Consider the following 26,387-nt stretch of genomic DNA (forward strand, 5'->3'; position numbering starts at 1 on the left):
GTTTTAGGACTGAGGCTACAGCTGTTTCCTTTTTTTATTTTGAAAGATAACCAGCTGTGTGCTGAACAATATCCTTTGCATAGATGGTGTGTTAGAGGGGCTTATTTGGAAAGAAACGAAATGAGATGTATACTTTCTGCAATTACATCTAGAGTAAAATTTCCAATATATGGTTGCTCCACTTTAGGGAAAAAAGGGATTATCAGATGTTTCAGTGATGAATATGTTTTCTAGGAGCTGATCCCCTTTATTTGCAGAAGTACTGTGCAATTGATACAATCTGTTTTATTTCTGTGCAGTTGTAAACACATTTTCTTTCTGCACCAAGGTTGAAACATGAGGTTGTGTGGCAGGTTTAGTACTGGTGACATATTCCATATTACACGCCACACATCCAGCCAGCGTTGTGTTATTTGACCTCTCTGGACTCTGTTCATTGAAGTCAGGGTGCTGCACTTACCTGGCCAGGCCATGCTGATGTTCACTAGTAAAGCCCATTGACAGAAGCACAACCGAGACAACACTAGTATGAGGATAAAGGGCGAGGCTTCCCACCTAAAATAAAGAGTGTTTGTCTCCCAAGACTCGCTGCTGTGACAAAAAGAGCTTGCAATTCTCTGGGATCTTCTAAGATGTTTCCAAAACAAGAGAAATAATAAATAAGAGAGAGAGAGGAGTGGGTGAAAGAAAGATGACAGGAAGGGGAGAAAGTGTAAAGCAGTGGGTGTGGGTGTGGGAATGAGAGTGAGAGGAAGATGGGGAGGGAAAGAAAAGGAGTGATAAAGAAAGAGGTAAAATACAGATAATGAGAAAGGTGGTTTCAACTCTTGGGAACCAATTTTACCAAAAGAAACGGATTTTGGGATTCATTTGAGTAAAACAGTACTCTCTATGCATGTTTCCACAATTCATGTTCTTCAGCAGTCTTTTGAAAGTGCCTTATACAATGCTTCTAATATAGTATTTCCTATGCAATTACAAGCTGCATATCGGTTTGTTTGGTTTTGCAGCAGGAAGGAGAGCTCCATGCGCTGTCCGAGAGCACATTGCAGGATGCAGCATGCATCTCATGACTGGGTGCCCTTTCCGCCTAGATTGATCTGGTGCTTCCATGCACACAGTCACCTGAGGGAGATGTTCCCCGAGTTGCATGAGGTGTGGAACACAAAGGGCAACAGGGGGACCATAGAATTCATTGCGACACGAAGGATGTCAAACTTGATTTTCTTCTTTGTTTGCAAAATGAACGCCATGAATTCCATGAAAGGGACATTGTTAGACCTGGCATCCTTGGCATGGTTCCCCCAGTCTTTTTGCCTCTACCTCCTATATTTTTGATATTATGCTGGACTCTGTTTTTGCTAGTTTATGTACTCTGGGCACTTTACCGCTGCTAATCAGTGCTAAAGTGCAAATGCTCTCTGTATAAATTGTAACTCTGATTGGTTTGCCATCATTGGCATATTTGATTTACTGGTAAGTCCCTAGTAAAGTGCACTTGGTGGGCCCAGGGCCTGCAAATCAAATGCTACTATTGGGCCTGCAGCACGGGTTGTCCAACCGACATGAGTAGCCCTGTAAACTTGTCTCAGGACTGCCATTGCAGTGCCGGTGAGTGCAAAGGTGTGTGCCTTAGTTTAGCATATGCTTTGTCCTGAAAGGATACCCTTCTTTTACAAAATTCTATGCTTAGACCAGGGTCCTCCAACCTTTTCTGTAATAAGAGTCACTTATGTTCAATGAAAATTATCCTGAGCTACTCATAATATGGGTGCTGTAATAGTGACTACATTTGTGGTCTCCCCACGCAAGATTTTCAGCAGTGATCCTTTCAGTGCATTAGGGAGGGTTGCCTGCATTAATGTGAAAAGGCCTTTTCAATTTGGAATGCCACTACATGGGTAACACATCCAATTGCTGCAATGTCCCTGGGACCAACGTAATAAGCTAAATACTAAGTTTCCCCAGCACTGCATGATTTATCACTGAAATATCAGATGTGAATATATTTTGGAAATTCAGCTATTTCACACAAACATCAGCATATTAGTTCTGAAAATACACAACTTTTCATCTTGAGTACACACTTTTAAATGTTAGTGTACTTATATTAATTTAACCAAGCAAAAGCTTCTATATTATTAAGCTGTGCTATATTTAGATGTGCTACTAACAGAAAGCTAAAAAAGTACGGGTTGGAGAAGCCTAGCTTAGACTAAACGTTTCCCATTTTGTAAGTGTGCTGTACAGTGCAGCGCATATACAAATTGGCAACATTTTTGAGAAAATAAAACCTTTATCCTACTTTACACCTACCTCAAAAATCTTTTTATGACACAAAGCCCAGCTTAACCAATTCTAGGAGTAAGGCTTTGTGTCAAAAATTAGGGATGGTACTGTGAGGACACCCCTGCCACATCATGGACTGCACCCTTGATGCAAAGTAGTGCTGAGCACTACTTTATGTTTCATATCGCCAACTTTCCAGCGCTCATTTCGGAAATTATTACTTAGCGCCACTTTGTCACTTTTGGTGACTACACTAGCGCAAAATGTTGATAAATCTGGCCCTATGTGTCCTAAATATAGTCGTGTTTCTAATGCAACAAAAAAGTGTGCTTGACTTTTCGATGACTTACATTAGTAAATATGTTACATATTTTTCAAATGTATGGAAAGAACATAGGGAACCGAAGAAAAGACAATGGCAACATTAATAGCGAGCATCGCACACCAGAGGAAGGAAGTGCAAAGGGCTTCATGTGAAGTGTGAGAGTTCCCAATGAGCCTGACAGAGATATCCAGACAGGATGCATTAATGATGATAAATAGTTACAACATGCCCAGGTCTTCTCTAGTGACAAGGGCCTGCAGTCAAATCTGGAGACAATGTGAGAAGTAAAGATATGTGTGCCTCAAGTGGGTCTCATATATAAGAGGCTATCAATCTGATCAAAGTGCATGTTGCAGTCTGGGGATGCCACTCCTTCTTGGCCTAAAAGGTACACAATATCCACACTGTGCATTGCCTGAACTACTTAGCTAGGGCGTTGAAAAGGCTTGATGGATGAGCTTTTGCAATAACACTAAACACAATGTCCTTCAGAGTTGCACAGGAGTAGGCCAGGGAAAGGTCCTCTTGAAAAGACGGTAGATTTTAACACAAATAGCCATATATCCCCACATCTGATGTACGAAATAAAATGCTAACTAAACCAGTTTTTTTGTCTTGAATGTTTCTTTTACTTAAATGATATTCATATTTTTGTCAGAAAGAATATTAATATGATTATGAAAAAAATATAGCTAGTTCACTTAACTTAATTAGTTTTAATTACAATAAGGTTCATGGGAGGTGACGCTTTGCCAGCATCGGTTTATGAGGGGTAAGACACAAATGTGAAAATTTACAGGGCTCAGCTCAATCAATCATCCTTCTGAGGTTGATAACATGAGTACCACTAAATTGGGCAATAGTAACACCTACTATGACAGAGCTTAGAAAAGACAACGCCATTGTATTAGGAAGGAACTCAAGACCTGGCTCCTCGACTGATCCGGAGCTGCCCCCCAAACGCCTTGAGTACCTGCTGCAGTGTTTAATAAGAGTTAGCATGACATCACCCAGAGCCATTTTAGTGCATAAGCACAGGATCTTCGTACATCTCTCAGTCAGCCCAACACCACAATTTGCTGTTATTACCCCACACCTTGAAACTATATATTAATTTATAGTTAATATATTTATAATTGAGCGCCATACCTATCCCTGACCCTATCTTAGCACTATAGAAAACGAGGAAGGTAGCTGACAAGCAGGAGCGAATGAGCCATTTTGAACTCATGCAGTCATTGTTTTTATACTTTAAATAGTCCGTTTTTTAGTTATTTACCAAACTTAATATATTCATTTTAACCTCTTCCAAAGAGCATACTTTAGTTATCCAAATTGTGTACTGAAGCCCCTTTCACTAACATTTTCCAGGTGGAAAAGGGGGACTTAAAGCATGGGCTTAGAGCGCATTAGTCTTTAATAACAGATCACACATGAATAACGTGAAAAGTAAACCCCTCCACAATGGCGTAACAATTACTTCTGCGGTGAGTGTGTGTGTGTGGTGGGGTGGGGGGGGGGTGTTCGAGCTCCAGGGGGCCCTCCCGGCACTGTGCACAGGCGGCGGCCCTCAAGTTTCGTTATGCCACTGCATACAACTGCACACGGAGAACATGTCAGACATTACATTCGTTAGGAAAGGTGTTTTTGCAGTCAAAAGTAATGAGGAACTGATTCATAAAAACATTTATGAGTAAGGGAAGCAGGACTACTCTCAGACCTTAATTTGAGCCGGGAGTTTCACTAAATTGGTTTCCGGTGCTGGGCACCAACACTTATGGCAGTCTGCCACATGGTGGCGCTGCTCATCTAATTTAGTGATTAGCAGAACAATGGTTGCTTATTAATAAAATATACTTACAAATTACTCATTCCTGCCTATCTAGCCATTTCTTTAGCTTTGGGGGCCTGGAATAATCTGCACTCTTGCACTTGCAGGCAAGAGACATGAATAGTAGTTGTTTTGGTGCCATCTGACAGCGATGACAGGACCAATGGGTGGTGCAGGCTGCAGTGGCCTCCTGGTCAGGGCCCTGACACTTATTATTTTACAAATTAAACATTGACTTCTCTCACATGCCTTTGTGAATCGGGCCTAAAACGTCCAAACCTTATGAGTAAAAATTCAAAGTCCTTTTTATTGGTACTAATTATACATGAATATTCACCGAAATTTCCATTTTAGATATTTTATGGCCAGTTTAGAACGACAGTCAAGAGTACATCAAACAGTACTACAGTAATACTGCGTTACATAACCCAAAATGCCTTTGTGGACAGGCCCTGATTATTTGTAGTTTCCGTGTGCATTATAGGTCGAGTGAAATGCAGCAGGGTCAGTGGGAGCCACACCACTGTACATCCCACACCGTGGACATAAAGAGGCACCATTCACAAATGTTTTACCTGAATAATAAGTCGCATAAAAAGGCTTCTGATAACATGATAAAAAGCAAAGAAGCGAAGCTCCTCGACCCAAGCACGTTCTTATCTCTGTCACACAGGAACCAGCCGTTTCCTTCCGTTTCCCTGTTTAATAAATGTAAATATCGCCAGCACAGTGTATCCGGGAGATCGCTCGCCCTCCGACCTCCTGAGTGACAACTACTTTCATTTACAAAGCGCCCAGACACAGCAGAGGCCTCGACCCACACGTGCTGCGGGGTTACTGTCCTCAGGTGTGTGTAAAGATGGAACCTCTCTCTTGTGCAAGTCATCCCCAGGTGCCTTCCTTGTCCTTAGGATGTGTACTGTTCTGAGGCGCTGCTCATTTTCTAGGGGGAATATGACACCCCCACGAAAGACATATTTTTGCCCAGACCACAGGTGACATACATGCACTTCTGGATATTTTTTTAAGATACATGAAATCGTACTACATGCATACGTACATTTTATTAGCTGAAGAAATGTTGGTATATGCGAGAGAATGACGCGCTAGTGCGAGAACTGCGCTTTCAAGTGTTAATTTGAAAAATAAAATATTGGCATGCCATATGCTGCAACTGCCAGGGTGTTATGGGAAAGTGTAGGCTGGCAAGGCCCTGTCAAGTCTAGAAATGAAGAGAAAAAGGGTAATAAAACACAGTGCTGGCGCCCCATGCCTTCAATTACGCGAACTTCTCTTGCGTGAAATACTTTTTATTTGGGTAATAGTGGAATCTAGGCTGGTGAAATAATTTCAGCAGTCAGCGAGCTGCAGCTTAAAAGAAAGCATATTTTTGGTCAGCATATTTTGCTTGTGACTCTCCGGCATTAAAAACTGTACAATTGTATTCAATAAACACAAGAAACCCTTCCTTAGAAAGCACTGGACTTCTACTTTCTCCAATTAATGCATGGTTACTCGCAAACATTTTCAATGGGCCAAAAAGTTCATCTGAGGTGTGAACATGAGCCGCACTGATGTCAGCATGGTGGCGGTCGGGGCGAGGGAGGTGTAAGGTGGGCACAGAGGAAGCCACACATGTACATCTAGTGGCTGAATTCCACCTGGGATCATTCCCAGCTTCCGCACTTGACCAAACTGTGTGATCCTTGGAATTGGTTTATTTCCCTTTGCCTATTGGCATTGTTGTCAGGGTAGGGGAAGAGGAAGACATAAATGCTTCTAAATTTATATTTAAAAACTGACACTTTAAAAAGAAACATGACGTAGTAAGGTGAAACGTTTCTGAAGTTTAACGAAATACACTTTTTTGAATTTTGAAGGGGCTTTATCATATTTTTACATGTTTGTTGCATATGTATTTAAAAATGAAGAAGTGCTCTTAAACAGGGGTGTAGCTTCGGGAGGGGGCAGGAGGGGGTTTGGTGTGTTACACCCCCCTAATAAATGTATTTTCATATAAATAAGTGCGTTTAGGTACTTTCAGTTGGGTATTGTGAGATGTCAGTTAGATTTCACGAGGGATGTTTACGTACACACTAAACGTGCACACACTGTTTTGAGAGTCCTCAAAATAATGGTTATTTTACAAAATATTATGCCAGATGCATCAAGCATTTTTCTGCTCGTTTGCCATCACAAAAAATGCTTTTGTGATGCATCAAACCCACTTTTGCGATTCAGTAACCTGTTACCGAATCGCAAAATAGGTTTGCGATTTGCTATTTGGAAGGGGCGTGTTTAGGGCGTCCCTTCCAAATAGCGAATCCTAACAGTATGTATGCTGATCTCAGCAGGCCACCATCCCTGTGATTTTTGCGATTTCTAGCGGGTCGCAAATTGCGACCTACCTCATTAATATGCATGAGGTAGGTCATTTGCGAACCCTTAGGAATCGCAGAAAGTGTACTGCACACTTTCATGCATGCCGTTTTGTGATTCCCTAATTGCGAATCTCAAAGATTCGCAATTAGGGAATCGCAAAACATTTTTTTGATGCATCTGGCCCATTGTGTTTTCTATCTTAATGCTCCTACCAATCTGCACTCCTCTCCCTTTCCACTGCCCCTTAGGCCCCTCTCATGCACCCTGTTTATCCTTTAATATATTGAAACATTATATGCCAGCCTAATTGTCGGAATATCTGGAGCTCAACCCCCCACCAATCTTACGGAACCAAGCTATGCTCCTGCTCTTAAAGGTAAGTGGTGCAGGACAGCCCCTGTGCTTCTTTTTTTACTTCGGTTCGACTGTCAATAAATGCTTGCTACTTGTTTAATATCTTTATGGGCAAAAGTGCTTTGTTAAGTAAAAAGCAGCCCAGTGCTGCCGTTCAAACAGGTACAGCATGTAACGGTCAGGTGGGACGCATACGCCCCCCGGGCCGTACTTTGAGTATCACTGCTCTAATAGATTGTTCTCCGGTGCTTTTGTGTGTGCAGGACCTCTTCTGTAAACATATACAAGTGGCCATTTTGATTCTCTCGGCATCAACATTGCTTGTATTATTTTTTCTTAAATATAATTGATGTATAACTATTAGGAAGTGAATAGGAATGTATGTCCTGCTACATTTCGGGTTCTACACTCAATATGTATCTCAAGTGGTTTCGAAATTGAAAATTAGAGATACTGACCCCATTGTAAAAACGTCACTGACAAAAATATATATATCTTGTGCAAATGACAACATCGCTGTGTGCCACAGTGGCGATGTGGACAAATGGTTTTCACATGCACTGTTGGCACTACTGTATTCAGCAGAACTTAGGGGCTGATTACAATTTTTGGGGTACTGGCGCCCCACTCCAGGACTGCCAAACAAGTAGTCAGACCACTCGCCAGATTAGTTCTCTCCTGGTCTGGAGGGCTGTGCTTTGGCATTCTCACCGCGGTGCCTACTAAAATGGCCCCGCAATGGGAACGCCAAAGCCCGTTTCTGCACGGCATGGACTGCAAAGTCCAATCCATGCAGGAAAGGGGGTGCATGCAGACAGGGGGGCACACCATGTGCCCCCCCCTGCATGCATCCCATGGCCCTGAGGCAACAGGGGGCCCTGTAGGGTCCTCTAAGTTTCCTCACCGCCACACTATTAATGGCAGGCTTACCGCCATTTAAAGTGAGGCGGTCAGGAAACTCCTGATATGCTTGGCGGTGCCGCAGTGGCCCCACCAAACATATTCAGGCCTCTGACCGACACCCTTCCGCCGCAGGATCCATGATCCCCGGCGGTCCTGTTTCGGTCCCACCACTGTATTTGTAATACAACGGATGGACCACCAGCCTGCGGTCCAGAGACCGCCACCACCGGTTATCAGGTTCTTAAATATCATAGCACCTGCACTGTGTAATGTTTCTGGTGTTAACAACACAAACAGATGACGTGTGATCATGTTTCATGAACAGAACATTGAAACAGTCTGTAGTAAACGCAAGCATGAAAGTTACTCAGAAAGGAGGGCTGTGAGAGCTGTTTCTATGAGCATGCGGCGCATCACGGTGCTATCGATGTCTTTATCTACCATAGAGTAGAACGGAAGTCACAAATGCTTTCTTGGAGGTAAACCGTAAGAGCGGCAAATGGTAGCATCAGAGGCTTATAAGAACAACAACTTTCACTCAAAATAAAAACAAATAAAAAACTAAGGGAAAAATGACAAGTTAGGTGCAAAGAAAGCAGTCTTTTGCGGACTCGATTTGCTCTCAATTCATTACCCAACAGGCAGATGCAACCTGAGTTATAGTATGAAAACCTCACAGTACCTTCAACGTTGACAGCCAGAGGTCGAAACTGCTTGTCTAAAACCACCAGTGAGCATGTCGCATCGAAGCCAAGCCCTCTAACCTGTCCGGGGTTTATCCCCTCTACTACTTTCTGTGAAAGAAAATGACAGAATTATCTTTAATCAATCTAAATAAGTTTAGGCAATTGCCATGAAAAGCATGTATTCAATATACAGATTTGAAACAAGTCGATCCTTACACATTTAAATAATAAGGGTAATTTTAAAAGAAGACATTAAATGAGCTCAGCTAACTGCTATTTCAAAATATGTCATATTAATGAAACGATTGATAGTTGCCCTTTGACTTAAAGATGACATTTTAAAAACTGTTTATGAAGATGTGTGAGCAACTTACTGAGAAAAACAATGTAGTTCCACAGGATATTTTTTCCTGAAAATTGCAGTTGGCAAATACATTTATTATTGTTGTCTTCTATATCCGCGATATATCAGCATACCCGACGATAAATGTTTATATTTCATTAAATTTACATCTGGCAAATTAGAAAACTGAAAACTCCAGAATCAACCATGGATTCTCTTCTCAACATCACAGACCTCTTTTCAAGTGAGACAAGATGGATTGTTTGGGCTTTAGCCCAAAGCATCCTTCTGAATTAATGTATTTATTTAGCGAGGAACTACCACTCTGGAGAAACTAAGGCTTTCAAATTGACTCTCAAGTCCTCCAACTTTTTCCCAGCAGGATTGATGACTTATTTTGATGCTTTTAAAGTTAAAGAAACTGATGAAATGTTGTCAATATTCCATTACAGCCCAGTGCTTGAAATATTCGTACAGCCATCTGCAGCTTTTCAGGTCGATTTACCCTTTAAAGATGCAGTATACAAACATACATACCCTACCGTTTTTGATTCATCCAAAATTTCCCATGAGCTTCTATGCAACTCTGCTCTTATTGAACAATAGCAGAACTGGACAGTTGCAAATCTCCTTGTAAGCACTTACTCGCCAGTCTATTTAGATCAATGTTATCAAATATCCGTACTCCGACAAGACTCCTTGTTTATGTTTACCCCACCACAATGAACTATTCCAGCTGGAGGACATCCCTTTCTAAGGAGCTAGTTTCATTCAATTCAAGTAAAATTCTAATGAAGTAATGAAGATTGTTCCAGCGATGATCACTTCCCTAATATGGAGAATCTACACATAAAAGGATGGACCCCCTTTAACACAGTGAATCTATAAACCCAGGCGTCCATAATGAGTGGTAGATACTGATAAACGCTTCCATTCTATACTATTCAGTACATCTATTTCTTCACCTCAAAGGATACCTTCTTTTGAGATGAAACCTTAGACCTGTTTTTCTTTTCCAGCAAAACTTTGCTATGACACGTTGCACAGATGTCTGCCACTGTAGCGCCTCTATGCCGAGTTATTTTATGCAGGACACCAAAATATATTCACCATCACACATTCCAAATAGGAACAACGGGGGATTGATTTACACACTGTGCTATGCACAAATTTAAAATGGTCAGAAATGGCGCACTATGAACTCAATCTTTGGATACATGGCTCCAATTTACAAAAACATTAAAAGGATACCTGTTAAATATTATAACTGGCAGTCTCCACCTAAACTGAGCATTCTCTTTCTAACGCTCACATCATCACCAACACATTATAAGAAGCAATCTACCCATACATATGTTCTTAAGAAAAGCACAGCGACTTATAAAATGCTTGAGAGGCTCCCAAAACTGGTGCCAGTGGCGGTTCATCCATATTGATGTGGGGGCATTGACCCCCTTACCTCCCCACTGCATCACGGCAGTTCATTGGGACGACCTGAGGCTGTGCATGTCAGGTTGGCTGCGGTTTTCACTGTGGCCAACGTGACATACGCAGTTCTGGCTTCTGCAATCAACAGCTGAAAGGTAGGTGAGATGTTTCCAAAATCTATCGGCAGTTTGTAAAACACAGATTGTTATTGCAAGACTGCCACCTTTAACCAGCCTGTGATCATGCAGAACATGAGAGGGTTGCATGAACTTGTTAATGATCTCACTCTTGTGCCACAAGCGCACATATACATGTCTGAGATATTTAAATGTAATAAGGGGCATATTTATCGCCCTATTTTAACGGTGTGTGTGAGCTCATCAGGCAACTTGAGCTTCCCAATGTCTTAGAACAGTACTTATGATATACATGTGTATTGCCGTGTACAGAGCATCCAAAGCAATGCAAAGATGGTCAAACAAGATAGACCACAAGTAAAGTAGAGAAAGCTATAACTAACGCAATCCATATGTGTGTGTAGTGCAATGCACAAAGAAAGAATTCTGCATACACAGAGGAAATTAATTGTCGCATTCAGATGTTGAACGTTTTCAACTTGTGCTTTCTTTTATTTTTTTACAGACAACCTGATTGAGTTTTGAATATCCTTAAAATCCAATTCACCATAAATGTAGCACACAGGTGGTTGGAACATGTAGGAAATTGGGATACTAGTTGAGGGGGGTAAAACCCTACTCAAGCAGCAACCACAAGTCTTGTCAGGATGAAGTCACAAGCAACCTCAATTCGACCTGGGCTCTGGTGGATTATCACAAAAGCAGTCAGGCTCAATTTAGAGGCAATGTGTAAAGTATTTATGCAGCACTTCCAACATTAATATAGTGAGAACAGAACACAAGAAACATCCCACACCAACTTAGAAAAATATAGTGAAATGTAATAAATTATTTGAGACCAATTCAACAAAAATCCAATCAGTAGAATCGTGCAATTTTAAAGATTCAAGTGAAAACAGTGCCTAAAGGCTCAAAGCGCCAACTGTAGTCATCTGGTCGTGCCAGACTCGGACAAAATCTCAAGTTGAAGCGGACGGTGATATAGAATATACTACAGATGGTACCAGTTCCTAAAGGGAGATAAAGGGACAGCAGCCTGTTATGGTGGCAGAGAACAAAGGGGGGGGAGTTAGGTGTCTCCAAATCAGGAATGCATGTGTGGGAATAGGGAGTGGTACTCCTGTTTGTGTTGTGCCCTCACCTTTTCAGGTGTAGAGCATCATCATTGGGCACTGCCCCTCGTGGGGGTGGCGCTGCAGTCCCTCACGGGCCCTACAAGAGGGCTCTCTGTCGGAGATCTTTTTAGGAGTAGCCGCAGTTGTGCATGAGGGTGTGTAGGCCAAGTGGTGATAGCGAGTGTTGTTAAAATAACCCATTGGTACCCTGATAGGTTTATTGGTGAGTCCTCTGGGTTAGGTTAAAAACAAAACGGGGATGGAGATGCACTTTATGCTAATTGAGAGGGGATAGAACAGATATAATCCCTCTACTCTCAACCCGTATGGCAGTGTTCTTGTGGTGATTAAAAATGAAGAGTGGTCGACATGTTTTGCGCTATTAATGGGTCCCTAATGGATCCCGCAGCGCTTCTTCTGGACCTTCAATAATAGTGAGGGAATGTTAGAATCAGGGAAAGACACCCTATATTACTACAAAACCTTGCGTTGAGGTTGTGTAAACCTGGTATGGTTTTGAGACACGTATTGTGTGTGTACTCTAATTCAAACCTAGTGGAGACAAAAGGGGAGGGGAAAAAAACACAACATATGTCAAAGCAAATAAAAGGAAACACTATTGAGTACATTAAAAACTGATCATTTGGTGGAAACTATTGGTAGCGTCCCATGCAGTGGTTTTCTGCGTACGGAACCACGTAAGACGGAATACAGTCGGTGAAGAGTGGCTCCAAAATTGAATTAAACAGATTAGGGAACACCCTGGTGCTAGTGTCCACAAGAGAAAAATACTGAAAGGGTATGTAGTATTGCGTTGGGACCACTCAGTGTCCTAAAGAAGGGTGGTGCCCTTGGATAGACCATACACGGGTGTGTAGATCGTCATCGACGCACTCAAGGAGAAAGTGTCTGCACTGAGATCACTGAATATACGATAAGTCTCATGTGGGGAAAGATGCGGTCGTGCGGGGCTGGAGTAGTCTCAGTAGAGACAAATAGTGAGAGGGAGTGGTGCAGAACATGCAGCGCGGCAGGCTAGCATTAATATATGGTCGGTACCTGCTTAGAACGTGACTTGATGCGCTGTAATAATGGTTCATGCGGCGTGCCTGTATGCACGGAACCAGGCAGTTAACGCGAGGAAACGAGGTTACCAACTGGACAGCAACAGCTCTGTTCAGAAAAGAACAACGTTGGGTTTTCAGACCCAGGAGTAATATAGAAGGGCTGAATGACGACATACCCTGGACTGAACTGGTATCCTGATTGACTTTCACACACTTCGCCCCCCACATGTTTTTCATGACAGTAGGCATTCACTGCATATAAACACACCCTGCCTACATTTAGGAGGAGATTGGAGATATTTATCAGTATCAGGTCTTTCTACTATACCTTCTATGCCCCAAAACCACCATTGTAGGTCACACTCATTCATTGCAACGTTGGTCATAACCTAGTTGTCACTACTAGTGGTGTGGCCCATATACCACCGGGTTATCCAATCAATACCAGTTACCACGACCACCACGATCTACTCTGATCATGATTCGAGCATCATTTCAGAAATTACACCTTCTGGAACTATATTTCCCAGTGAAAAATCATGGGTTCATCTGTGCACTTATGACTTTTGGTTGTTACAACTGATCATACTCCAATACATTTCAAAGCTGTACCAAGATGGCCGACATCGGCTACAAAAAACAACCTCTCATCCACATCGGCGTATTAGACACTACTCCTACTTTCCCCCTTTTTTTGCTTAGTGGCATTTACATGGCCCCTTACTACATTTGATATTTCCATACCTCTGAATTTGAGTTACTACCGCGCCCAGGTGCTGTGGCACATCTTAAGACTGACTTACATATCACTACCAGACACCCTTTCAAGATGGCCGTGATCAACCCTGATCGCCATTCACCTTATCCACCCATTAGCCGCGGTCGCACACTCTGTGAAGTACAGCATTTCTTAATTAACCGGACTACATATGTAGGGACAGCAAGGATAGCATCACCGGCGGACTGGGCAGACTGTTATGTCTCCAGGATATGGTCAGAGGGCGATAAGTAAGTCTTCCCCTTCGTGTGTTCACCCGCGACGAGATTGCAAGGTAACTTGATGCAAACAATGCAGTGTTGTTGTTTTTCTAACTAGCGCTGTTTCGTTGCTTTCCCTCCCCCTTTACAGCTTCCTCTCCCCAATCTACCGCTACCCGCTGAAGAAGCCTTACCCCACCTCGGGAAGGGTATGACATGCTCTTGCTGTATTGATAATAATACATGTTCACCTTTTGGCACAACACTTTCCTTATTTTGCCGCCTCACTCTCATTGAATGTATGGTCCCGACTCTCGCAGCACGAGCATATCAGGGGGTTTATATCCCTATCTATCCCCCCATGCCACAGAGACTATATTATACTGACACTGCTCCAACGCCGGGGCGTCATACATACGGCTTTAGGACTCAGTACCGATACAATGCCTTACTAGCTCCTCCTTTTACCGTTAACTTTGTCATTACCATCTCTGGCCATCCAGTCCGTGAGACAGATTTGTTTCATTCTACAGCACGAACGGCAGCGCAACGCCCTCATAGTCACCTCGTTTCCTCAAGTTAACTGCCCGGTTCCGTGCATAGAGGCACGCCGCATGAACCATTAGTACAGCACAACAAGTCACGTTCTAAGCAGGTACCGACCATGTATTAACGCTAGCCTGCCTTGCTGCATGTTCTGCACCACTCCCTCTCACTATTTGTCTCTACTGAGACTACTCCAGCCCCGCACAACCGCATCTTTCCCCACATGAGACTTATCATATATTCAGTGATCTCAGTGCAGACACTTTCTCCTTGAGTGCGCCGATGACGATCTACACACCTGTGTATGGTCTATCCAAGGGCACCACCCTTCTTTAGGACACTGAGTGGTCCCAACACAATACTACACACCCTTTCAGTATTTTTCTCTTGTGGACACTAGCACCAGGGTGTTCCCTAATCTGTTTAATTCAATTTTGGAGCCACTCTTCACTGACTGTATTCCGTGTTACGTAGTTCCGTACGCAGACAACCACTGCATGGGACGCTACCGATAGTTTCCACCAAATGATCACTTTTTAATGTACTCCATAGTGTTTTCTTTTATTTGCTTTGACATACGTTGTGTTTTTTTCCCCTTCCCTTTTGTCTCCACTAGGTTTGAATTAGAGTACACACACAATACGTGTCTCAAAACCATACCAGGTTTACACAACCTGAACGCAAGGTTTTGTAGTAATATAGGGTGTCTTTCCCTGATTCTATCTACCATTCCTTCACTATTAACGAAGGTCCTGATGAAGCGATGCGGGATCCATTAGGGACCCATTGATAGCGCAAAACATGTCGACCACTCTTCACTTTTAATCACCACAAGAACACTGCCATACGGGTTGAGAGCAGAGGGATTATATCTGTTCTATCTCCTCTCAATTAGCATTAAGTGCATCTCCATCCCTGTTTTGTTTTTAACCTAACCCAGAGGACTCACCAATAAACCTATCAGGGTACCAAAGGGTTATTTTAACAACACTCACTATCAGCACTTGGCCCACACACCCTCATGCACAACTGGGGCTACTCCTAAAAAGATCTCCGACAGAGAGCCCTCTTGTAGAGCCCGTGAGGGACTGCAGCGCCACCCCCACGAGGGGCAGTGCCCAATGATGATGCTCTACACCTGAAAAGATGTGTGAGGGCACAACACAAACAGGAGTACCACTCCCTATTCCCACACACACATTCCTGATTTGGAGACACCTAAAACCCCCCTTTGTTCTTTGCAACCATAACAGGCTGCTGTCCCTTTATCTCCCTTTAGGAACTGGTACCATCTGTAGTATTTTATATTTGTCTTTAGGAGCATTGGTCCAGGACCTCATTCTAAACAGCTCCTTGTCCCCCCCCTCCCTTTAATTGTGATTACTGACGGTGATATAGCACAGGCCAGATACAGGGACCAAGTTAGGCCCGCAAAACAAAGTACCTTAAATTCTGGTTTTGGAGCGTTGTAAAATCCTGCATCGAGATTGTGTCACACAGCAGCGGTTCCAATAAGTTGCAGGTGGCAATGCAAAGTCTTGCATTGGGGATGCATCACACAGCAGCAGTTCCGAAGAGCTGCAGGCTGCAATGCGAGGTCCTGTGTGTGCGCAGTGGTGGTTCCGATGCGGAATTGCGAGTAGATGGTTCTGCACAAGACCACAGCTGGGCTGGCACAGCACCTTCAGGGCCACTTCCAAGGGTCCCGGATTGGGGTGGCACAAGTTGGGAGCCAAGACTCAGAGCAGACAGAGTCCATGTGCAGGGTTCAAGGTAGTTGGAGACTTTTCAGTCCCTGAGGCTCCGATCAGGAGGCCAGTCAAGTAGCTCTTGGAGTCACTCTGGTGGTCCTGGGTTCAAGATGCAGGTCCAGTCATTTTCACTCAGGCAGCAGATTAGAAGTCTTTCTTTCAGCAGAGCAGCACAGCAGTCCTTCTGAATTTTCCACAGGTCTAGAGGTGTATTGTAGAGTTGGGTTTGAAGGTCCACTATTTGTCTTGGTTCCAGCTTTGAAAGAGGATTTATTTTTTAAGAGACTTCGTACCCCAAAGGTGTTTGGAATTTCCTTCCACTCTGCCCTGGCCGCAGCTTGTCTGGGGGCACAAAAGACTAGTGTGAAATGCTTAGTGAGTGTGCTGAGGAATAGTCTTTTGATGTGCAAGTGTCTTAGGTGACAGCTCCGACCCCCTATCAAGTCAGAGATGGGCCATCCTGTCTACACCTACTTCCCCTTTGTCTTATTGTCTGGGAGCAGTACACAAAGACCAACTGCCAACTATACCTAGTCCAGAAACCCAGGTCACAGGTTGCTTTTTTTAGTACATGAAAATGCCAACTTTCTGTTCAGATGCTGCAGCCACAAATTAAGCCGTCTATAATAAAAGTAAAATTCTTTCTGATTTTATGAAACCGTGCATGGCCACCAGTATAAAAAAAATAAGTTCTTATATTAAAGAGGCAACATATTTGTTATCTTGCAGCCTCGCTAATAGACATTTGGTGCAAATATCACTGAGCCACCACCAAATACACTTTTTGGTGTTTAAGGTAAAATACTTAACTGATGTACTTAAGAATGCTGGTGTAAATGGTCAGTGTTTTTCACAATTTTGCATTTCTGAGTGGAATACACCACCCTTTCACTTTTCAGAAATCACCCAGCCCTTGTCGTGAGCAGAACCCATAAAGGAAGTGGGGTTTGAAATGCCTTGATCATGAGCAATGGGGTATCCTTGTACAACATACATCAATATGTATCAATACAATTAAGTTGTAGAGAAAGACAATTTCTTCATGTCCATATTAGATACATCTGGACCCCCATAATGTGCACCAAGAGGATCTGTTGTTGATGAAATGCTCTGGCTCTCCAGTTGAAGGACTAGTTGAACACTGATTATCACATGCTTTAACTTGTTTAATGTATTTCTTGTATATCATTTATAATTTGTGTTTGTTACTTTTTCTCGAGCACAATGCCTTTTAGAATTTGCACATCTCAGAATCCATAGTTGGTATTACTCCCTTCTTTGAAATGAGAATGAAGCTTTGAAAGTGATTTAATCAAGTGTTAAAAAGAATAAGAGGTCATGTTTATTGAATAAGATGAACTTCACACAAAAGTAAAAGTGTTAAAATCAAGCAGCCACCTATTGTTGTTTTATGTTAAAACTTTCTAAAAGTGGCATTTTCAGAATTGTGACTTAAAAATGCAACTTTATCATGAAAGAGGGATTTTAAATTACAATTCTTTAGACATCAAATTCAGCATTCTGACTTGCTCCCAATTGAAGGTTATCAATTATTAAATGTAATAAGCTAGGCCAATGTTATCCTATGAGAGCAGTAGGCCTTGCAGTAGTGAAAAAAGTATTTAGGAGTTTTTCCCTACCAGGACATGTAAAACTTGAAAGCAGATATCCAACTTTTTAAATACAATGTACCCTGTCCTATGGGCTGTTCAGGGCCTACCGTAGGGGTGACTTATATGTATTAAAAAGGAAGGTTTAGGCCTGGCAAAAGATTTAGTTTGCCAGGTCGAAAATGCTGTTTAAACTGCACACACAGCTTACAAATGGCAGGCCTGATCCATGTTTAAAAGGCTACTTAAGTGGGTGGCACCATCAGTGCTGCAAGACCACTAGTAGCCTTTAATTTACAGGCTTTGGGTACATGTAGTATTACTTTACTAGGGAGTTTCAAATAAATGAAATGTGGCAATTGGGTGTAAGCCAATTTTACCATGTTTAATGGAAAGAGCACCAGCACTTTAGCAGTGCTTAGCAATGATAAGGCCATAGAGTCCTAAAAGCCAAGTAAAATGGGTTCGGAAAATAGGAGGGTGAAGGCAAAAAGTTTGGGGGTGATCCTAAAGAGAGGGCCTAGTCCAGCAGAAGATTACAGTTGTTACATCTTCTAAAAATGTTGTGGCGTGTGGTAAGAAAGTGTGTACATCCATACAGTATTAATCTAGCAAAGTGCTCCTTGCATAGGCCCCCTATTCTCTGGCGTTTGGCCAGGTTGATAAACTCTCTCTCCAGTTTGATCACAGTACTCCAGAGTTCTCAAACAGTGTTTAAGGGGAGTCTTAGCAGAACTCTATTGCCTTGCAGTGTCATGTTTACCCAGTTCTAAAACCAGGTACAGTAGGGACAGGCTAGGTTGTGAGGCTTCCCAGCCATCCATGATGGACAGAAGACCCACCCTAGGCATAACTTATACAAGGAAATCAGGACCTTGGAGAATATGTCATCCTCATGCTGCTAATACACCTGGATGATTCAGCAGGTTCAGACCCTATAAAAGAATTAACCTATCTCTAAGTGGCACCTCTGATAGGCTGGGGAATCTTATGTGTGCATGTTCCAAGAGTCTCCCAGACAAAATAAGTTTGATGCAGGAAATAAACTGGACCAAGCACAGCCAGTACAAAATTACTAATTCCTGGCATGCCATTTCGGCATTTCTCCATTTCATATCCTTTAATTGTCCCAAATTGACTTCCAAGCAAGCCGACTAGAATGCCAACTGGCCAGGTACATGGTCTCTCAAGGAGTGATAGATATGAGATATACATCACAGTCTAAGGTGGCAATCACTACTTTCACTTCCATGGGATTGAATGTCGCCGGGAGCCATATGTGTGTCCTCAGCAGTGCAGGGCCCTTGAACAGATCCCATCACCAGTCTACAAGTTGGGTCCACCCTAGACCCAACAAGCCAGTGATTAACTACTGGCAGCTGAGGTACCCATTAGTATAGGCATGTTAGCCGTTCCAAGGTTGTCTTTATAAACTGATTGAGTACATTTCTCCTTTGATCCTGGGTTTGTTACTAGCCAAGAACAACAAACAAAAGACAGCCTCACTGTATCAAAGAACCTTTTAGGGATTTCTTGAGTATAGTTCTGAAACACATGAAAGATTCTCTGCAGTGCAATCATCTAGAGCAGGCCTATTCTACCCAAGATACAAAGTGGGAGGCTGTCTCAACCGCATATGCCCTTACGTAAAGCATCATGTAGGAGGACAATGTTGAGGTCTCAACATATTTTAGAGTCAGAGGCAATGTACATCACTATGTATCTCAATCCACACATCTGCCCTCACATATGAGATTGTTGTTCATTGTAATGTCCCGCCACTGGATAGGGAACAAAGTCAATTTATCCTAGTAGACTTCCAGTCCAGATTCCTCACCATGCACGTCAATAGTGTCAATCAACCTCCACCTGGGTTACTGTGGGTACAGAAGAAAAAGGAGCATATCCACACTTAGTGAAAATCTATATTCAATTCATGATCATTGAAACCCATGTACAAGGCAATCTATCAGTATCCAAGTGGCCAATGGCTCCATCACCAAAGAAAAGAGATTGCCCCTGACAGTAGGAAATTCCGAGGAGCACACCCCATTTATGCAAATGTCTGCCCAGGGTTGTTATATACGACTTGGAAAGTTGATTTTTTCAAAGACCTAGCAAAGGAACTCCCACCTCATAGAATCGAAAGACTTTTCGAAATGGATGGGCATCGGGGCACTGGAATTGGAAAATGAATGTTGTCATCACTGGGTGGTCGCTGCTCTCCTCAGACAGTGGCTTGTACTTCTACTTCTACCATTTTGATCAGGGTGGACTAGGGAGGAAATCCCCTTAATGTTGCCATGTTTGCCAGAATCATAGCAAAGATCTTGGTCCCTATGTTAATAAGCAAAATGGGTCAGTATGAGGAGGATTGTTCAGGCAATCAACTCAGTTTTAGGATAACTGAGATGGTGGTGCCCCACAAGTCCCTTGGTTGACAGTCTATATAGAGTTGTTCAAAGGGCTTGACAGGCAAGACATTAAGTCTAAGGGTGGGTTTGTCTAAATGCCTGCCACTTAGCCCCTCAGTAATCTCTTCCTCGGCTAGAGGAAACTCCAGGGGCTTTTTTTTGCCATGGCCAACAATGCCCAGACCGGCATGCCCTTGTGCTTTATTTCCCTAAAGTTATTTTAGATTGCCCTAGTTTAGCCCAGTCTGGCTTAGTTTGCATACTCCTTTACGTGATATTTGTTTTACCAGGCACTTTCTGCAGGTTCTCCCCAGATTTGTGGCTTCCTTTGACAAACGCATTTTTGTTCCCTTACAAGACTCTATGTACTTCTTCCATGCTAGCCAGTGGTAAAGTACTCTCCCTTAAAAACATGGTCAAACTGGCCTAAACCTGACTGGAATATTTAATTTACTTATACATTCTTAGTATATGGCACTATATGTACCCAGGGCCTGTAAATTAAATGCTATTGGTGGGCTGCAGCATTCATTGTGCCACCCACTAAAGTAGTCCTTTAAAAGGTCTCAGGTCTGCCACTGCAGCCTGTGGTGCAGTTTTAAACTGCCATTTTAAGCAGGCAAAATAAAACTTATGGAAGGCCTCAACCTTCCTTTTTAATACTGATAAGTCACCCTTAAGCTAGACCTTAAAGACTCATAAGGCACGGGTATGTAGTATTTAAAAGAAAAGGACACGTGGGTTCGATTTTTACATGTCCTGACAGTGAATAACTCCAAAAGTCATTTTCCACTGTTGTAAGGCTATTGCTCCAATTGCCTAACACTGGGTTACCTTGTTACACTTAATAAGTGCTAACTTCCGTTTTGGACCAGATAGAGAAATACTGTTTTCGCTCAAATTGTCAGTCATTTAAAATCCTCTCAAATGATGAAGTTGGATTTTAAGTTACTATTCTGAAAATGCCTCTTTTTAGAAAGTTACGATGTTTCTGGCCTAAACCAAATGTGGCTTCCTGCCTGGGAATGACACATGACTGGGAATGGCTGTCCTGTGATTTATTTATGTATTGCTTCCAGACATTGAGACAAAATAGGCTTAGTTGGGTAGGGAGAGGACCTTCTTGACAGGATAGCTGGGAAGAAGTTGTGGCTTGTCCTAATTACACTTCTAACAACCACATATAAAGGAAACCAACACCAGGCCTTCCCTTGACATTGTCATTCTAAATCGTTTCAAATCAAACCCAGGGGAATGGGCAGAACTGACCAAAACCATTTTGGGGGATAGGCCAGGCATTTTCCCCATTTCCTGGCACAATGTATAAAAGTGGCACCTTCAGAACCTCTCATCTTAACACTCATGGACCTGTAGAAGATTCAGAAGAAGGACTGCTCTGCTGTCTGAAAAAGGAACATTGGACCTGCTTGCTTTGAACCCAGGCTCCCCATAAGTGACTACATGGGTCAATTGGCTCACCTCCTGTTTGAGCTACAGGGGCACAATAATCTTCCATAGGCCTCCCGGCAATTCCCCACCTGACCAGCCACAACTGGTCTTGCCTAGATCTGCCTGAGCCCTGCTGCGTGCCTGTGCTGGAGTGAGTGATTCGTGATCACCAAGAGGTGGCCCCCAGGTCCTGGAACCTTGGCTGGCATAAGACTGTACTACTCCTAAAGAAAAGGTGAAGATACCAAAGTTTTGGGCTCCACGCGACTATAAAGCAAACTCTTCATGCCGAGAACCGTGCCCGTGACAACCACCATCAATGACACCCAGACTACTCCACATGCTGATAACAACCTCCTCACAGACTCCGCCAACAGAAACAGCAGCTTCTCACACAGACTTTAGAAGGTAACTCTTTAGTGCAAATAACCTGGTACCTGTATTCAACCTGTGCTCCATCGCGGTAAGCCTGAACTTGTGACTTTTACCCGTCCAGCACAACCAGTTAAATGCAAGTGGTGCTTTGTGCTTTTGGTTGCTGTTTTCACCAAAAACTTTAAAAACTCATATCTCTGGTTTTACCGATTGGGTTTTTGTCCTTTTGGTGTCATTTAATTAATTTTTTCACTCTATTTTCCTAAATTGCTTTGGGATTTTTCCTATGTTTTCACGTTATTACTGTTTGAGTGTTGCATAAGCACTTTACATATTGCCTCTCGGTTAAACCTGACTGCTTTTGTGCCCAGCTAGTAGAGGGTTAAGCACAGGTTTATTTAGTTACTTTTTTGGACCACTTTGACAAAGATTGTGTTTATTATTTGGTTGGGGCTTCAACTCTTCTCAACTAATAACCATATTTTTGCTTGACAACAAGGCTGAATCTACTTGCTCACAATGTACCGGTGCCACAGAAAAGCTTTAAAAATGTCTGTCTTCTTAGACGCTTGTTTTTTCCAGCAGTAGCCTCAGGGGGGAATCCACAACAAGCAATTCCATCTCTGTTTTTTAAAAACTATATTTTGCTTTCTTTGTTCATTTTCAATTCCATCAAAGAGCAAATTAGGACACAAACTTGCACCTGAAACAAGTACAAAAATCAGAGGAGGCATGAACACACACACACACACCTGCTGACCTAGGTTGAACATACAGCAACAAGGTTTAGCATCAGACAGGATGAAATACAATAATAGCTAGGATGATACCCTGGTACACATAGGAGTCACAGCATCCGTTGGGAGGTGTAGGATGTAGTAGTTTAGCCACTCCCCAAATCTTGTAGAATATCCATGGGCACACCCTACTCTTGTATGTGACCCTCTCAGTCGCTATATAAAAGTTCATCCTCTTTCTCCATTCTTCCAGAGTTGGGGCCTTGGGTGCACCCAAATGGCATGCCACATCGCACTGGCCCACCACAAGCCCCAGGTTACAGATGAGGAGTTGTGCCCTGGGAGCATCCACATCTCATGGTTCACCCCGCAAAACAATTTGGGATCCAGAGGGATGCTTTCACCCACCACACGACCAAGCTACAATACCACCCATGAAAAGTATGCCTGAATAGCTTGTCAACCCCACAGCATTTGAATGAATGTCCCCTTCGCTCCCCCATAATGCAGACATTCTGGGGATGCGACCCTCCCCACGAGTAAGCAGCCCCTATCATAGTAGACTTGTTGGAAAAGTTTGAGCTGAATCAGGTGGGGTTTTATAGCCACCTCTCTTGTGTGCATCAGGGGAGCCTCCCAGTTCACATCCTATAGCTCCCGCACTTCACCCCGTACCCCTGTTTCTCAGCGTAGCCAGTTTATCTGGCATATTATTGTTAAGTCTCTTGTATGTCAGAGAGATAGCCTTCGATTGTGGCTCTTCCAACAACAGTCTGCCCTCAATCGGGGTGTATTTGGGTATGCCCTATGCCCTTAGTCCCTCCGCCTTCCAAACGTGCCTCTGCTGTTCATATTTGAATATTGATTTTGACACATGCAGTATTCCCTCTGAAGGGATGTGAATGGCATCAAAATCACCCTCATCTAGATCACCTCCTTTTCAGGTAATTCCAAGCAGGTCCTATGCTCCAAACCCCTTAAGTTTTTCAGCTCCCTCAGCCATGCTCCTTCCCAGATTGGCGCTGGCTGTGTTACCCTTACAGCCTAGCCTATGCAATCTGTGGTCTTTCCCCAGGCTTCCAGTGCCACCTGTGTTGCCGGCAGCAGCTGTCTGTTGTATGACCAGCTGGCGAACTGAGCGTGCTCCAACCTGTAAGTGGAGAGATGCTGCGGTGTGAATGTTCAGTCATGTATGGCCACCATGCCCAATAGTAGGCCCCAACGTCAGGGAGGGTGATCTCTCCATGGTAGGGATTATACTGAAGAGTTGTGAGCTTTATTCTGGGGTGCCCGCCACACCACAATAGGGTTCTTCAATCGCCCTTTCATTTAGGGAACGTTGTTTCTGGGCTCAGGCAATAAGTGTTTTGCAGATTGTATAGGAGCTTGGGAAGCATAATCATTTGAAAGATGGCTGCCCTACCCAGCAGGGTAAGGGGCAGCGTGTGCCACCTCTCCACTTCTGCCTGGAAAGTCAGCACCACCTGCCCCAAATTTCTGGACACACAAGTCTCCCTATAGGGAGTAGCATAGATGCCCACGTATTGGAACCTATCGGTCTCCAATAGGAGCATCCGAGGAAGTCTATGGTAGTCAGAGTGGGCCCCTTATGACTCAAAAGTCTGGAGGATCACCGGAATAGTGACCCCTGGCTCGGTGACATAAAGCAATACATCATCCACATACAGAGAGGTTTTTTCCTCTGTCTCGTCAGTAGCGGAGACTTTGAATCACCAAAAATCAGGACTGGCACGGACCATGGCAGCCAAGGGCTCAATGGGAAAGGCAAACAGCAAGGAGGACAGGGAGAAAACCCTGTCGGGTGCCCCATTCTATCGGGAAGACTGGCAAGACACCACCATTTACCCTCACCGTGGGGGGCCTGGTACAGTAAGGTAATCCATTGCCTATATTTTGGGCCAAAGCCAAATTTTCTAAGTGTCTGGTGAAGGAAGGGCCAATAGATAGCATCAAACACCTTCTCTGCATCCAACGCTAGGAATATGAGGGGTCGTCCATTTGGCTAACCTCCGACACCCAGTTATGGAGGTGACGGGCATCAAGTCTAGTGGGCCTACCGGGCATGAAGCCCTACTGGTCTCTGTGAATAAGCAGGACTCTCACCGTTAAGAGTCTGGAGGCCAGAATGGGGGCTAGCGCCTTCATTTTTATATTTATTCGGAAGATAGGGCGATAGGAGCCACAACTAGCATCACACTTGCCCTTCTTTTGAATCACGACTAGAAGCACACTAAGTCCGGTGGAAGTCCACCTCTATCCCGTGCCTCTTTAGAAAGGTCGAGCATATAGGGGGCCAGAATATCGCTTGAAAAATTCAGCCAGAAGGCCATTTGGCCCAACGTCTTCCCTGCCTTCAATTTTGCAATGGCTGCCTGGACAACCTTCATCCCCATGTCTCCTTCCAGCACCAGGCGGTCGTCAAAGAGCGCCACTGCCTACCACTGTCTACCGTCTCCAAGTGCTCCGATGTATGGCTTGTGTCTACCAGTGGGCAGGCACCTTGTAGAACGAGGCATAAAATCGCACAAAGGCCTCCGCAATAGACTTGTCTATAAAGTGGGAAGTTCCATTCTCATCAATGACACTGTACCCAGCGTGCCTGTAGTATTCTGTATTACATGTTATTCTTTACTGTTCCTTTAAATGAGAATATTCTAGGTTAGAATTTGGTTATGTCATGTATGTTCTGTTCTGAAGAAGGCAGTTGCTGCTGGCTTTGGACCTCATGAGTCGCTCCTTCCGTGAGCTCTTCTGAATGTATTTACTTTATTGGAATTACCAATAAAATCATTTCAGAACTTCATATCAACGTGTCAGCAGTTCTTGTGGACAGTCCCTACAATAATTTGGTACCAGAAGTGGGGTAGATGGATGTTTGCCGAATTTTCTGCTTCCTTACTGATCTACGTCAATTCAAGAGCTCACCGGAATTACCGTCAAAATTAGAGACACTTCGTCAAACCTCCCTGGACACTTTGAGGTCAGTTTACTTTGCCTCTTTCCCTATTTCTATGTGCAGAAATAATTCTGTTTACCTTGCGCTATCATTTAAAAATATACAGTGCAGCCTGCCTCGCCCGTACCTATGAGTTCCAGATTCCTGAGTTCCATCTCTTCCTCCTCTCCCTGGACGACGTCTTCGCCACATTGCATCCTGGGACGCATGCTGACGTCATACGCACGTCGGACGCCATATTGGATGAGTGAGGAAGTAATTTTCTCCGGCTTTAAAGTGTAATTCGGAGCGATTTCCATACTTTACATTTTGCCAATATTGCAGCTGCTCATACTAGTGCGACATCGCAGTCGGTGATTCGCACACCCTTGTCAGTGCTTCATCATTTCAAGTCACTTAACGCTTCTTCTGGTGTGACACACGGTGATTCACACACCTGACTGTTCCTGCCTAGAGTGACAGTGAGTTTATTATACACTTCTTTTCTTCACACGGTGATTCCCACGTGCTGGTCCTTACATATTGGTGACACTGATTTAAAATTGTATACATTTGTGTTGTTTGACTTCATTTTAATATTGGAGTGTCACAGTTTTACTTTCAAGCTCCATGGCTTCCAGTCAAGGTGTCATTCAGCCAGCGCTGTTTCTGTTGAAACCGGGGAAACCGGAATTAAAATAGTCGGAATGG

At 43.5% G+C, this 26,387-nt stretch overlaps 1 protein-coding gene across 2 annotated transcripts in view; it reads right to left on the bottom strand.

The window, feature by feature from the left end:
• FGGY (FGGY carbohydrate kinase domain containing) overlaps positions 1-26,387 on the bottom strand; it is a 2,161,252-nt gene that overhangs the window by 1,889,263 nt on the left and 245,602 nt on the right. For both annotated transcript variants that reach the window (XM_085602490.1, XM_085602489.1), the window contains one exon: positions 8,767-8,878. In XM_085602490.1, coding sequence (XP_085458616.1) covers positions 8,767-8,878 — 112 coding nt within the window. The remainder of the gene's footprint in view (positions 1-8,766; positions 8,879-26,387) is intronic.

The sequence above is a fragment of the Triturus cristatus genome, chromosome 4_2, assembly GCF_964204655.1.
Source record: "Triturus cristatus chromosome 4_2, aTriCri1.1, whole genome shotgun sequence".
Classification (NCBI taxonomy): domain Eukaryota; kingdom Metazoa; phylum Chordata; class Amphibia; order Caudata; family Salamandridae; genus Triturus; species Triturus cristatus.